Source organism: Podarcis muralis, chromosome 1, assembly GCF_964188315.1.
Source record: "Podarcis muralis chromosome 1, rPodMur119.hap1.1, whole genome shotgun sequence".
Lineage (NCBI taxonomy): Eukaryota > Metazoa > Chordata > Lepidosauria > Squamata > Lacertidae > Podarcis > Podarcis muralis.
Genome location: NC_135655.1, coordinates 46,777,014 through 46,791,259, shown reverse-complemented (window position 1 = coordinate 46,791,259; position 14,246 = coordinate 46,777,014). Strand labels below are relative to the sequence as shown.

Here is a 14,246-nt window from a genome sequence, read left to right as displayed (position 1 = left end):
CCCAGTTGCCTTTCAAAGAAATCAAACATACGTTGTACATGACCCAGATTAAATCACTGACTACTGTATTTTATGCTCTCACCCACCCTCAACTACAAGCAATCAGATGACATACACATACATCAGCAATCAGTTGAAATGTTTTGTTGTGGAACTCCACTTGTTATCTCTTATTGATAAACACAAGATTTCCATATACTGATGTGACAGGAATACAAATTACCGTACATCCAAATGCAATTATTAAGAACTGGTGAAAGACTTGCAAAGTCAAATATATCTGCATATTTCCCTTTCACACTTTTTATATATTCTGTCATTGTTCAGTTCAGTAATCTGCTGTGCACTTGCTTCCTGATTGTGTTCAGTTGGATGGGTTCTTGCCCTGTCTTCTCCAGCATTGCATCAGTCCATATCTCAAATAAACACACAGGCAAACATAGTGATGTTAAATTTTAGAGAATAATCTTTTGAAGAATATTCTCAATTAATGAGAATATTAGAGAATTTCCATTTAAAATAGAATATTCATTTTAATGCATTGGAAATGATATTAGTTAATATACATGTTTATTTATGGGTAAACTTGTTCAGATGGCAAACAAAAACTGTACAGATACTTTTATTTAATGGGGCAATGCGGTGAATTCATATTCTTTGATAAATAAAAATATAGAAATGTCAACTGTTTAAATCAAGGCCACTTCACATGCTGTTACACACAATTGTATAGGTACTTTAAGTGTATAAAGCATTAAAGCTACTTTATGTAAAAAACAAAACAAAACACTGTATGACCAAGGGTATAGAATTGCTAATAATAAGGTCACACCAAAATAGAAAAAAGGCTATTACAGTGGTGCCTCGCAAGACGAAAATAATCCGTTCCGCGCTTCTCTTTGTCTAGCGGTTTTTTCGTCTTGCGAAGCAACCCTATTAGCGGCTAAGCGGATTAGCGCTATTAGTGGTTTAGCGGCTATTAAAGGATTAGCGGCTAAGCTGCTAAAAGGCTATTAGCGGCTTAGCGGCTTAGAAAAAGGGGGGGGGAAGCGGGGGGGAAATCGCAAGACTAGCAAGACGTTTCGTCTTGCGAAGCAAGCCCATAGGGAAAATCGTCTTGCGAAGCAACTCAGAAACAGAAAACCCTTTCGTCTAGCGGGTTTTCCGTCTTGCAAGGCATTCGTCTTGCGGGGCACCACTGTACATATACAGTGGTACCTCGGGTTAAGTACTTAATTCATTCTGGAGGTCCGTACTTAACCTGAAACTGTTCTTAACCTAAAGCACCACTTTATCTAATGGGGCCTCCTGCTGCCGCTGCGCCGCCAGAGCACAATTTCTGTTCTCATCCTGAAGCAAAGTTCTTAACCTGAAGCACTATTTCTGGGTTAGCGGAGTCTGTAACCTGAAGCGTATGTAACCTGAGGTACCACTGTAGTTGAAATACATACAAATTCAAATGTTCATGAAATTAAATGAATAGCATTTTTAAAACTAAAAATAAAAATTCTGTAGCTCACATTTCAGAACTGCCAATGATGAGTGACACAATGCCCAGTAATGTAACTCATTTTTCATTACTTACACTGGCAATATCACAGCTTGACTTATTATTTACTAGATTTTTTTAATGTGGGTTGTAAAACTGGTTCTTACATTTGAATTTACAGTTTGTGGAGAATATTCTCTGGATAATTTTCTAGCAGAGAATATTCTCAAGAATATTCTCATTCTCAAGAATATTCTCACCTCACATCACTAGGCACACACCAGCTATAGCACTAATAACATATTCAATTCCTTCAGCAGTTCCTGCAATGACAGTGTCCTGGTTTGGTGGAGGAGGGCCACTGTCAATGCTCCCACAATAGCCTTCATCTACACATGAATGGCACATTCTAGCATTCCCCTTAATATACATCATGCTCTTGCCACAAGGAGTCCTATCTCTCACTGCTCCAATATCAGGTTTAGACAGTCAGGAGGGGCCCAGCCAGAAACACAATGACAATATTGGTAGTTGTTGCATATTCCCCTATAATGGCACTTCGTGACATTACAATCATATTTCGAGAGGGACCACCCTCTTGCACTCGACATTAATACACATCATGTTCTTGCCACAAGGAGTCCCATCTCTCACTGCTTCAATATCAGGTATACCCTTCCACTGTGGTAGTCTGTTCCCCAGCAGTTCTCATTGCCAATAAGTGTATTAACTATGGTGCCACATTCTGCATGATATGGTCCATTATTTCATGCACATCTGTTTGGCACATTCAATGCATTGTTCAATTCTGTGATTTAGTCTGGACTTTCTTCTTTTTTAATATCTTGCTCATGCTTTCTTTCTCTCAATCTGACAAACATTTCTCTCAAGTGCTTCCTGAAATAAATACCCAGAACAACAAGAACACAAAAAACAAATATAATTACTCCTATAATTGCTGCTGTGCTGGAATTAGGGCTAAAAATATTCTGTGGTGGAGGGGGTCCACTATCAATGCTGCCACCATAGCCTTCACTGAGACAATCTGGAGGAGCCCAGCCATAATCACAATGACAATGTTTGTAAGTGTTGCATATACCCCTATAGTGGCACTTTTTGAAATGACAATCATAGTTCAAGAGGGATACACTCTTGCACTGCCTATTAATGCAAATCATATCAGTGCCACAAGGAGTCCCATCTCTCACTGCTCCAATATCGAGTATTTGAATCCCACTGTGGTAGTCAGTACCCCAGCATTGTCTATCTCCAGATTGTGTTTGAATTATAGTGTTATGCTCCTCTAAAGAAGGTAATTCGTCAATATTATCACATTGGATTCGACCACACAGGAGATTCGTAGCATTACATTTCTTATAAATTCCATGTCTAAGGCCGCAGTTGCCAAAGCGATCCCCTCGACCATTCAGTTCATTGAAGCAAGCCTTTGAAGCAGCTGTTGCTTTCTTGCCAAAGATCATTTTGCACTGCTCACTGTGAGTTGTGCAATTTCCATGATAGCAGTATACATCATCACTACACGGGGTGCCATCTTGTACATAAACATCTTTAGGACACCACTCTGAAGTCCCATTGCAGTACTCAGGAAGATCACAGCTGCTAACCTCTTGTCTGCAGACATAATGAGCTGGAAGATACTGACACTCAGCACAACACCGTCCAAAAGCACAAGTGGCACCTGGGCGTAGCATGCAATTAGACTGGCAACATGGATCCAACTTGCATTGATCTGGTGAACCACAGTCACATTGCTCTCCATCTTCCACTACTTTGTTACCACAGTGTTTGAGTTTATACATTTTATCAGGCTCTGGTGGGATTAACAAACATGGAGTGTTCCTTAGCTCAAAATAATTCTGATAACTGCAGTTGCTAAACTTATCAGTGTTTGCCTGAGCTGCAGCCATAATGCAGGCATGTCGTTCACAAGTACAGTATTTTGAATCATGCTGCATGCCAAGATTGTGTCCTAATTCATGAGTAAATGTATTAGAAAAATCAGACAAACTATAACCAACATATGATTCAACACCACATGCCCGATCAGTCCAACAGATGGTTCCTAAATATGATAATCCTCGCGTACGTCCAAAGCCCTTATATACAAATAAATGAGCAGCATCATTCTCTAGATGTTTATTTAAGGTGTTTGTTCTCCAGTCATTGAAATTGGAAAGCAGGGTGTTAATGTTGTTATCAATCACAATGAGGTTCTTTTCTGACCAAATCTCCAATCCAACAAGAGTCACGACGACACCAAGTGGCTCATATAATGAATTAGCAACATGAATGACATCTAGAACTCGCATAGCAGCAACAGTTTCATTTCTATCAATTCTCACATATCTTTCGTAATCCACAACAATTGCGACCTCTGCGTAACGGGTGTGTGTCCACCAACCTCCTTCTGGAGCACCCCTAGCCACTATATTCTCTGTTTTTTGGATCATGGTCTCTTGATGTCTTTGCTCTTCTCCTGTTAACCCACATGTCATACGTGCAGCACCCTCTATTTCTTCCAACCTATACATCACATGTTGAGAAGTAGATCTCTGCACAGGCTGAATTTCATAGGTGTCATTTTCTAAATGCAGCAGACCCCTGAGGCCCCCTGAACAAGTGCTGAGGGTGACCCATGAGGAAGGCTTGTCTTGTACAAAGCCACGGTAGAAGCAGTCATCTCTGATGAAAGGATAGTCCACCTGAAGGTCTCCCTCCTTACTGTAAGTGAAGACAGGGAGGTGTTTAGGGACAAAGCCCCTGTTCTGCTTGAGATGCACTACATGGCCTTTCCCCTCAATCTGCAGTAGGTAGGTGACATCATGATGTTCTTGTCCATGCCTAGGGACTAGTTTTCTTGGGATGGTCACCTCGTAAGAGGCATACATAAAGCCTTGTGGTGGTTTCTGACCTGCAGTCTCACACAAAACATTCAACAAGATCAGCACCAGTTGCCATGTGTGGTGGTTAGTCATTTTCTCTGACTGGGAAAGCAACCTCCAGAGCATCCTGCTTTGGCTTCTTATCCCAGCCCCAAAAGCTTCCCACAGTTGAGAGCAGACCAGAAAGATGAGAAGGTGGTTGTTTATGAGACCATCAAAGAAAGGGATGGTTCTGTCCATAGCAACAGTCATTGCAGTTACCTTTAGAATGTAGGTGGAGCTTGGAGAATCAGAGAAGGAATAGAATGGAGAATGGGGAAGCACATGGTGGAAAGGGAAAGATGTTGCAGAGATGGCTGGGTGAAAGGGACACAGGAAGAAATGGGTGCTCACTCTTTTCAGGTGGGCAGCAGTTGCAGCCCCTCGCTCTCTGCTGCCATCCTGGCTGTCAACTCATGCATGTTTGTCAACTGTTTTGGGAATTCCCCCAGCCAGCATGTTCTCAGGGTGGAACTTCTCTTCTTCTTTTTTTTTTTTTAAATCATATTTATTGAAATTTCCAAAATACAGAAAGAAAAAGTAAAACAAAAATAAAATACATTTAAAACCTTACTTTCATTATCCACTTTCTGGGACTCCCCCCTCCCCCATCCCTACCATATTCCCCTTTCATAACGTTGGTTCTACAAGCTCTCACTCCCAATTTAAAACTTAATTTGTTTAACCCAATATTCAGATTTAAATTTATACAGTCATCATCACAGGGACGCGGACTTATAAAAAATATTGGGGGGGGCCGGGAAAGCTCATGAATAATAAATAAGCTCATGAATATGCAAATAAAGTGGCGCCGCCTCCTCGTGAGCGAATAGGGGAGAGCGTGCTGCGCCTATTAATCAGCTCCAAAGGAAACTGGGTGGAGCTTTTGCTCGGGAGGGAGGGCAGGAGGCATGCAGCCCGCCCCTCCCTGTGCATTTTGGGCTAGGGGAGGGGCGGCGATGGCGCTCTGCTGGAGGGGCGCCGGAGATTATTGGGGGGGCGGAGCCCCCCCAAACGAATTTTTGAGGGGGCTCGGGCCCCCTCAAGCCCCATGGAGTCGGCGCCTATGCATCATCATTACCTTAGATAAAAGTCAAAGATTCTCCCCCCAAAGTCCACCCCATTTTCCTTCCACGAATTCCCTTTTTTTTAATAAAGACGCCCCAACAAAGTATAAAAAACTATATAAAGATATAAAAGATAAAAAGTATATATATAAAAAAATTCAGAAAATAGTTACACAGCCTTTGGATTCTAAATCTCCCCCCCCCCTTCCCCGGTTTAAATTCCCCATGTCCATCAGTCTGTCTGTTGTCTGCCTGGAAATCTTAGATCCATAATCAGATTTTCCCCCAGTTCCTTGCCAGTTTTTTTAAAGTTATTTTTATGGTATTTAACTTCAAATCTCCAATCCAAAAACGGCCCCTAAGGGCCTTTAGTTTCCTTGGTCTTTAAGGCTCCCCCTATTGTTCTTTCCATGTTGTAGTCCAGTTTCTTGTCTTGTTCCGCTGCTAAAACGTTCTAATTCAGAAATTTAGTAGCTCTACAGGGGTTGTTGTTATTCAGGAACAAAAACTTACGTTCAGTCCCTTCCTTTCTTCAATAGAAAATTCTATTGTCTCCTTTAATATAAACACCCCTGTAGACAAAATACTGTTTCAGTTTTGCAGCTTTCCCAGGAAATAACAGGTCCTGTACAATTCCAAGAGTATTTTTCCACTTACGACCATCTTTGTAATGTCCCGAAACCCCTCTAGGGGGATTGTAGTAGCTTTGTTTCCTCTGATCCAAAAGACCGATTGTTGTTCCATATTTTCAACATTTTGTATCCAAATCGTAGCAAATTGTAACGAAATTAACTAGCAAAGTCCTCATAGCAGAGTCCTCTTTAAATTTTCCGACTTTGACAGCTACTTTGACAGCTGTCAAAGTCTCCGTCTCTTTTCGCCAGGCTCTCTCACAAATCGCCCCGGTTCCCAGGGGGGGTTACGTTTTCCTTCTCCCTCCACTCTTCTCCTCCAGCACAGTTCTTGTAGTTTTCCATCATGGAATTCTTAATTTTTGTCAGAAATACGCTTCTTTCTAGACCTTGGTTACCCAGTCCTTGTTTTAAAATGTTTACAGTAGGGAGGGGGACTGACTTCCTTTTTGGATCCCCCCCCCCCCGCTCGTGCCAAATCCGAAAAAAGATTCCTTTTTTTCTCCTTTTAAACCCGGTTTCCCAATTACTCACGGGTTGTTGTTAAAAGTCCGAATTTTCAATGGAAGAAGTCAGCGCTCTCCACCGGATGGCATGCGGCTTCGCTCGGCAGGGAAAGCAGAGGACTCAAAGCACCACGCCACTCCCTGGCACCCGATCCGTAGCCTTTAAAAAGGCTCCTTCACGAGTCGGGAGGGCGCTAACGGTGCCAGCCGAGTCACCCATGTCCACGGTCTCCGTGCCCGTGGTTTTTAAGGGTCCCCGCGTCGCCGGCGCGGAAGGACCCAGCCCCTGCCGAGCAGGCTCCCTCCGGAGCTCGGAGGGAGTCCGCCATTCGGCGATGGCGCCAACCCGGAAGTCCTGGAACTTCTCTTCTTAACCCCAGCTTCAAAGGGGCCAATCAGAGGCCCCACCAGTTGGGCAGTGCCTTGCTGGCTAGCCAAACATTGGCTTCTGCCATGCCTGCACCAGGCAGCAACACCTTAAAAGAGCTCTCTGCACTTGCCTTCTGCAGCATTGTCGGCCAAAGAGCAATCTTACCCTTCCTCCCTTTTATTTAATTGTTTTTTACATATGTAGGTCAATGTCCTATAATGTTTAACCATATTTCACTTTTCAGGTTGCTGCTTTAACCCTGCTTTATTCCTTAGGTTGTATTCCGTCTAACTGATTTTGATTCCTTATGCCTTCCTTGCTATGGTTGCTAGGCGGGAAGGAATTTGCCTGCAGATGAACTGGACCGTCTTGAGGTTTTGCCTTCCCCACAGCAAAACACCACAACTTTTAGTGATTAAAGCACTGGGTGGAATCCAAGTCTTCAGGTTTTGGGTAAAGTGGTGTATCACCCTCTCCTGACCCAGGAACATATTCCGGGTTACCCATTAGACAGATCTCGGTGGATGTATCTGTCCGGAAGCCAAGAATGAGACTGATGGGCCATAGAGCTTTCAGCGGTGACCCTAGATCAGCAACTTGGTGAGGCCATAATCTTTGGCACTACCCTGAAAATGTTCCAGCACCTCTGGCAGAAGGCTTCCCAGAGTGGCTGGGGCAACCTAGTCCAAACGGGCAGGGTACAAATAATAAATTATTATTATTATTATTATTTATTATAAGGCTGGAATGGATATACACCCAATGCCTGAGCCAAAATTCCACCTATACCTGTGATCAATAAAGTTGTGGCCATTTTTAATCCAAACCACTGTCTGTGCACGTTTGGTCTATTACATCTCAATTTGGTCACATGCTGGGAGGGGAGGCATTGCGACTGGGACTGCAAATTAAATGCAATGGGAAGTTGAGACGCAAAGGACCAAGAAATGGAAGAGAGTCCAATAAACTGACAGTAGAAACATAGGCATGTAGGGCATGCAGGATTTGGGGTATGCACATAGCATGTATTTGATGGGGACCTCCACTTTCACTATTTACTAACATTCTGAAAGTAGATGGGAATATGCAGATATAACCCTTATGTCAGTAACTAGGAATTATTTTCCTATTGTATTTAGAACTAGGTCAAACCCTCATTCCGTAAAACCTAGAATCCCACAAAAGATGTTTGGATAGCAGTTCTTCCATCTCCACTTACCTGAAGTGGCCCAAATGACCATATTTATTCAGCTTAGCAAACCACATTAACAAGAGACTGGTAAAATAGACAAAACCATAAAGTTGTCCCAAAGTTAAAAACTGCCCACTTCCTCCCAAGGTTTCAGTGTAATCCTTTGACTTTGTTTATTCATGGTTGATTCAAGGATGCAGTCATGATGTGGGGATGTGGGGTCCATTGTAATTTGCAAGAAGATGCATAAACTTGATAGTGTTGTAATATAATATCTCCAGTATGTTAATCTGGGTGCATTTCAAATACTTTAGGCAATCAGTGACGGGTGCAGATTTGTATTCCAACCAGCAAGCAGCAGCAAATCATTCCTGTAGCAACTTCTGGTCTTTGCACCATCAGCCAATTGTAAATGCAGGTGAGATCCCAGATGTCGATGTGACTCAAACACGTTCCTTCTTGGTAGAGATTTCAGCCAGGAAGAAAGTGCCCACTTATAGTGATCTTGGCTGATAGTACTTACACAAGCTCTCGGCACATCAATAGTACATCTAACAGCAAGCAACAAATCTTCATTTCACAAAGGAAGACCATTTTAATCTTCAGCAGAATTTAACCCTTGCACTGCCAGGGGCACTTGTGCTTAGGGTGAAATGAGCTCTTTTAAAACTTATTGAGGGTTATTGGAGAGGAGGCAAACGTGTCCCAAGCACTCATTTGTTGCTGAACATATATCAACAGTTAAAGTTAAGCATATGTTACAGCTCCACCAAGCATGCAAATCAGCCTCCTTCACAGGGTGCATCTTGGGTTTCTTACAATAAGAGTGCGGTACCAGACTTAACCATTTGGCAGCATCTGTTTCTCTGTACACACAGGCATAGGCTCTATCAGGAAGATGTGGGTTGCAAGGCACAGTAGTGGAAGTAATAACTATTGAAGTAATAACAAATTTAGGTTGCTATAGCTAATATTTGACAACTGGATTTATCAATTTAGTGCTTTCAAATGTTTATTTGTCTATTATTTATATAAACATGTCTCTGAACAACAAACACTACAGATAAAATCACAGAAATTTTTTTAAATGTGCAGTCACCAGATCAAACAGGATAAACAATAAAAGACAGTGAGGAGATACCATTGCCCAGAAATAGCCACAGCAGTGTGTGACCCAAGTAATATCTCACAATAAAAAAAACACCCTTAAAAAATTCACTAAACAGATCTTTGCAAACTGCCTGGAGTGTATAACAATTATACATTGTGAAGTTTCTCATACCGCCACCTTTGCCATATGCCTTGCCTATACTGCAGTGCTCCAACATTATTCCTCCTCGACAGTGGGAAGCAACAGCATCCACACAGAGGAGACACTCTCATCTCCATAGGCAGGTAAGCTTTGTGTTGGTTGAAGCCAGGCACTCCACTCTATAAATATTGCCATTGCTAGCCTTACAGGAGCAACCCTCAAGGGCAGGAGGGAGTAGCAGGGAGATGTGAGAGAGGGAGAAATGGGGGTGGGTGGGTAAATTAAGCCTGTTAGGATGCCAGCCATGAGGGTTGCCTGTTGGACAAAATAGCAGGGGAAGGTTGGTCATATGGATTGCTGAGAGAAGGTGGGTCAACAGGACTCTTTGGTACATGCATGACTATTGGTTCATGCAGTACTTCTCCTGGTTTGCTTAAGTGTACCTGAATTCAGGGCGAGCCTCCACCCTTTGCTACCCACCTGTCAAAATGGCCCACATGGGGGAGCTCAACATCTGACCCACTGATTATCATCACCTGTTCCCAACACAAGCAGTTCTACAAATAAGGCCTCCTCTTCCTCCAGCCCCTGAGTTTCCTGGCATCTATGATTGGGGTGCAGGAGTGAGAGAGGCAAATGGTTGATGATGTGTCAGATTGTTAAGTACTTATGGAATTCCCTGTTGTATTTGCAGTCTGCGTTTGAGATCTTGGAACTCTCTTTTCCTCCTGACTCAATATTTTCTCTTCTTTTTTTGCAAGGCATGAAAAAGATGAGGTCATTTTCTTCCTGGTGCAGCTCAAAATTTCATATTCTGCTTCCCAACCCCATGCTCTATGGCAAGAATGGGGAACCTCCAGTTATTGCTGGACTACAAATCCCAAAATCTTTAACTGGGGGTTGATCATCCAACACTATCTGGAGGGTGTCTCGTTCCCCATCACTGCCATATGGAGTGAGCCACTGGAGCAGGAATGCTGTCAGTTTGTGTTTGTGGCTGCCTTTATTGCATGGTCTGTCTCCTCCCTTTCACTGCTCATCTTTCCCTTCAATGTGTGTGGCTGAAGGTTTAGCACCTCTCGTCAGAACCACATCTTGATCCCTTATTCCATTGTCCCAGAGGGCTGTGTGAGCGACTAAAATACCTGCCTGTAAGACTTAAAGTAGTTGGGTCATTGCTGGCTCCAGCGTTGATAGATCAGGGGATGCTATAGCATCATCTTATGTGTGTTATGATGCACAACGTGTATTGGGAAGAGGCATTCGCATAGCAGCAGTGCTTATGAAGGTTTCTGTGGGGAAATAATGATATTGGGAAATGTGGCTTTTGCTCAGTGTGCAGTTATCCATTCCAGAAAGCAGATGTTTCCCTCGGTATTTAGTGGAACAACATTTCAGAGGATTAGAGGATAGATAGCCTTGATAAAAAGCAGGTTTCTTACCTGTTGATGAGACCAAGATTTTCATAAACTGATTTGCTAAGGAGAGTAACTCCACAAAAGGTAGTGAAATAATAATACTCAAAAGCTTTCAGACTCAAAGTTACATTTTTGTAAAATATTGCCTATTATTTTCTTTGTATATTTTTTATACAATGTGCATTGTTGACTTCCATGATTTATTGTGGGTTTTACTCCTGTTTAGATTCAGTTTGAAGGAATCTTGAACTCAGTCTTTTAAATTAGTTTCTCAGTCCATTTCCCTTAAACCAACACCAACAGAAGGAAAAGGATAGATACAATTCCTATAAAAATTCCTACTTTGTAGCCAATCCTGCGTGGTGGAGGGGGGCCACTGTCAATACTGCCACCATAGCCTTCATTGAGACAATCTGGAGGAGCCCAGCCATAATCACAATGACAATGTTTGTAAGTGTTGCATCTTCCCCGATTATGGCATTTTGTCACATTACAATCATATTTCAAGAGGGACACACTCTTGCACTCCCCATTAATACACATCATCCTCTTGCCACAAGGAGTCCCATCTCTCACTGCTCCAATATCAGGTATCTCCATTCCAATGTGGTAGTCCGTACCCCAGCATTTCCTATTGCCAATGGGTATTTGAAATATTGTGCTGTGTCGTTTCAAAGAAGGTAACTTCGTAATGTTATCACACTGAATTCGACCACACAAGCTATTGGTAGCATTACATTTCTTATAAGTGCCATGTCTAAGGCCACAGTTGCCAAAGCGATCACCTCGGGCATTCATCTCTTTGAAGCAAACCTCTGAAGCAGCTGTTGCTTTCTTGCCGAATATCATTCTGCACTGTCTGTCATGGGTTGTGCAATTCCCATGGTAACAGTATGCACCATCCCCGCATGGGGCACCATCTTGTACATACACATCTTCAGGACACCATTCTGAAGTCCCATTGCAGTATTCAGGAAGATCACAGCGGCCAACATTCTGTCTGCAAACAGAATGAACTGGACGATACTGACACTTAGCACAGCAAAGTCCAAAAGCACAAGTAGCAGCAGAACGCAGCATACAATTAGATCGGCAACATGGATCTGACTTACATTCACGTTTTGAACCACAGTCACATTGTTCTCCATTTTCCACTACTTTGTTGCCACAAGATGTGATTTTCTGCGTTCTATAAGGGTCTGGTGGAATTAACAAGCAATGAGAGTTCCTTATTTTGTAATAATCTTTATAACTGCAATTACTAAATTTATCAGCGTTAGCTTGATCTGCAGCCATAATGCAGGCATGTCGATCACAAGTACAGTATCTTCCATCATGTTGCATGCCAAGATTATGTCCTAATTCATGGGCAAATGTGTTAGAAATATGGAACAAACTGGAAGTCATATAGGATTCAACACCAGATGCCCAAAGGGTACTACAAACTGTGCCTATGTATGCTAATCCAAATGTACTTCCAAAACTCTTATATACAAATAGGTGAGCAGCATCATTCTTTATATGTTTAACTAGTGAGGCTGTTCTCCAACGTGAGAAACTCTTAAGTGTGTCATTTATACTGTTAGTAACTTGAATGAGGTTCCTTTCTGACCATATCTCCAGTGCAGATATAGACAATTCAACAGAAAATGGCTCATATAGTGCATTGGCAGTGTGGAGGACATCCAGAACTTGCATAACAATACGACTTTCATTTCTGCCAAACTTGACATATCGTTCATGTTCTACCACAATTGCAACCTCCACATACCTAGTGTGTCCCCACCAGCCTTCACCAGCAGCACTGTGGGTCAATATATTCCTTGTGGTTTGCATCATGGCCAACTGATGGCTTTGCTCTTCTTCTGTTAACCCACACCTCATGCGGATAGCCCCATCCTTTTCTTCCAACCTATACACCACGTGTTGAGAAGCAGAAGATACCTGAACAGGTTCAATTTCATAGGTGTTATTTTCAAAGTGCAGCACACCCCTGAGCCACCCTGAACAAGCGCTGAGGGTAACCCAAGAGGAAGGCTTGCCTTGTACAAAGCCATGGTAGAAGCAGTCATCTCTGATGAAAGGATAGTCCATCTGGGGGTCCCCCTCCTTACTGTAAGTGATGACAGGGAGTTGTTTAGGGACAATACCCCTCTTTTGCTTCAGCTGCACCACATGACCCTGCCCCTCAATCTGCAGCAGGTAGGTGACATCACTGGGTTCTTGTTGTCCATAACCATAGGTCAGTTTTCTAGGAGTGGTCACTTCATAAGAGGCATACCTATAACCCTTCGGTGGTGTCTGACCTGCAGCCTCAACCAGGGCATTCCGTAGTATCAGTATTAACAAGCTGGCAGAATTGCTGATCATTTCCACCAAGAGACAAAAATTTCTGCTAAATTACTCTACTCCAGCTTCTTATACAGGGCAAGGAAGCCCTCTGTAGCTGCAGGTGGGCCTGTAGCAAGACTGGAAGGAGACTGCATGTGGGATAAAGAAGGAGGATGATTCTGACCATAGCAACAGTGAGTAGAATCACTTTTTGGAATGTGGGCGGAGTTTGAAGTATCCATGATGGAACAGAATGGGAAAATAACAACAGAGGGTGTCTAGCAATGGTGGAAAATACTTTCTGGCTGGGAGACCACATTGGCCTGCCAATGGGGAGATATCAAATTTGACAGGTGAGTAGGGCTGCCCACCCATCAGTCACCTGGCATTATAGTGACATCGGGGGATGCTGCTGTGTTTTGAAGCCCTGAGTTGAAGGACTTTAAAGTGTGGCTGTTTGAAAGCCCTTTGCAAGCAGCCTCATGTTGCTGCATTAAACCTCTGGAATTTGGATGTTTAAAGCAGAAGTGCAAGGCTGTTTGCTAAGGGCTTTGAAACAGCCCCATGATGCTTTTTGAACCTCTGGTTTTCCAAAGTTCAAACAGCAGTGCAGAGGTGTTTGAATGTCTGGTTGTTATGTACATTAACCACTAAATTTACATTATCCCTGACATATACACAAAAAAGGCATGAAAAGAATGGCAAGAAAATGACAAATTTCTTATGGGCAGGGGGAAATGCCAAATAAGTATCTTTAGGAAATACGTAGGTTTGCGTATCCTTTACTCTGCAATATTATTGTGTAAATACTTTTGTGAATTACAAGTTGGTTTACGAGAGATGATTTAAATATTTATGTTTATACTGCAATAACAAAAACAAATTGACAGATTTCTAAAATACATTGGGTGAAATTTTGGTACATTATTGCACCCCAAAGCAACCATTCATGTTTTGTGAGATAGACACATGATGGGGCTGAGACTCACAGAGCTTTCATCCAAAATTTTCTAGAGAGAACTCTGTGAGATCCCTTCCTTTGTTTGC

At 42.6% G+C, this 14,246-nt stretch overlaps 2 protein-coding genes across 2 annotated transcripts; both read right to left on the bottom strand.

Annotated features, from left to right (window-relative positions):
• Positions 1–2,375: 2,375 nt before the first annotated feature.
• LOC114593075 (disintegrin and metalloproteinase domain-containing protein 20-like) lies at positions 2,376–5,094 on the bottom strand. The gene is given in 2 exon segments (XM_028721608.2): positions 2,376–2,421; positions 2,423–5,094. Coding segments are annotated over 2 exon segments (2,268 nt in total). The 5' UTR covers positions 4,645–5,094.
• A 5,892-nt stretch (positions 5,095–10,986) lies between these two features.
• LOC114594847 (disintegrin and metalloproteinase domain-containing protein 20-like) lies at positions 10,987–14,030 on the bottom strand. The gene has a single exon (XM_028725021.2). It carries the CDS (start codon positions 13,236–13,238, stop codon positions 11,154–11,156), a length of 2,085 nt encoding a protein of 694 aa, XP_028580854.2. The 5' UTR covers positions 13,239–14,030; the 3' UTR covers positions 10,987–11,153.
• Positions 14,031–14,246: the final 216 nt, after the last annotated feature.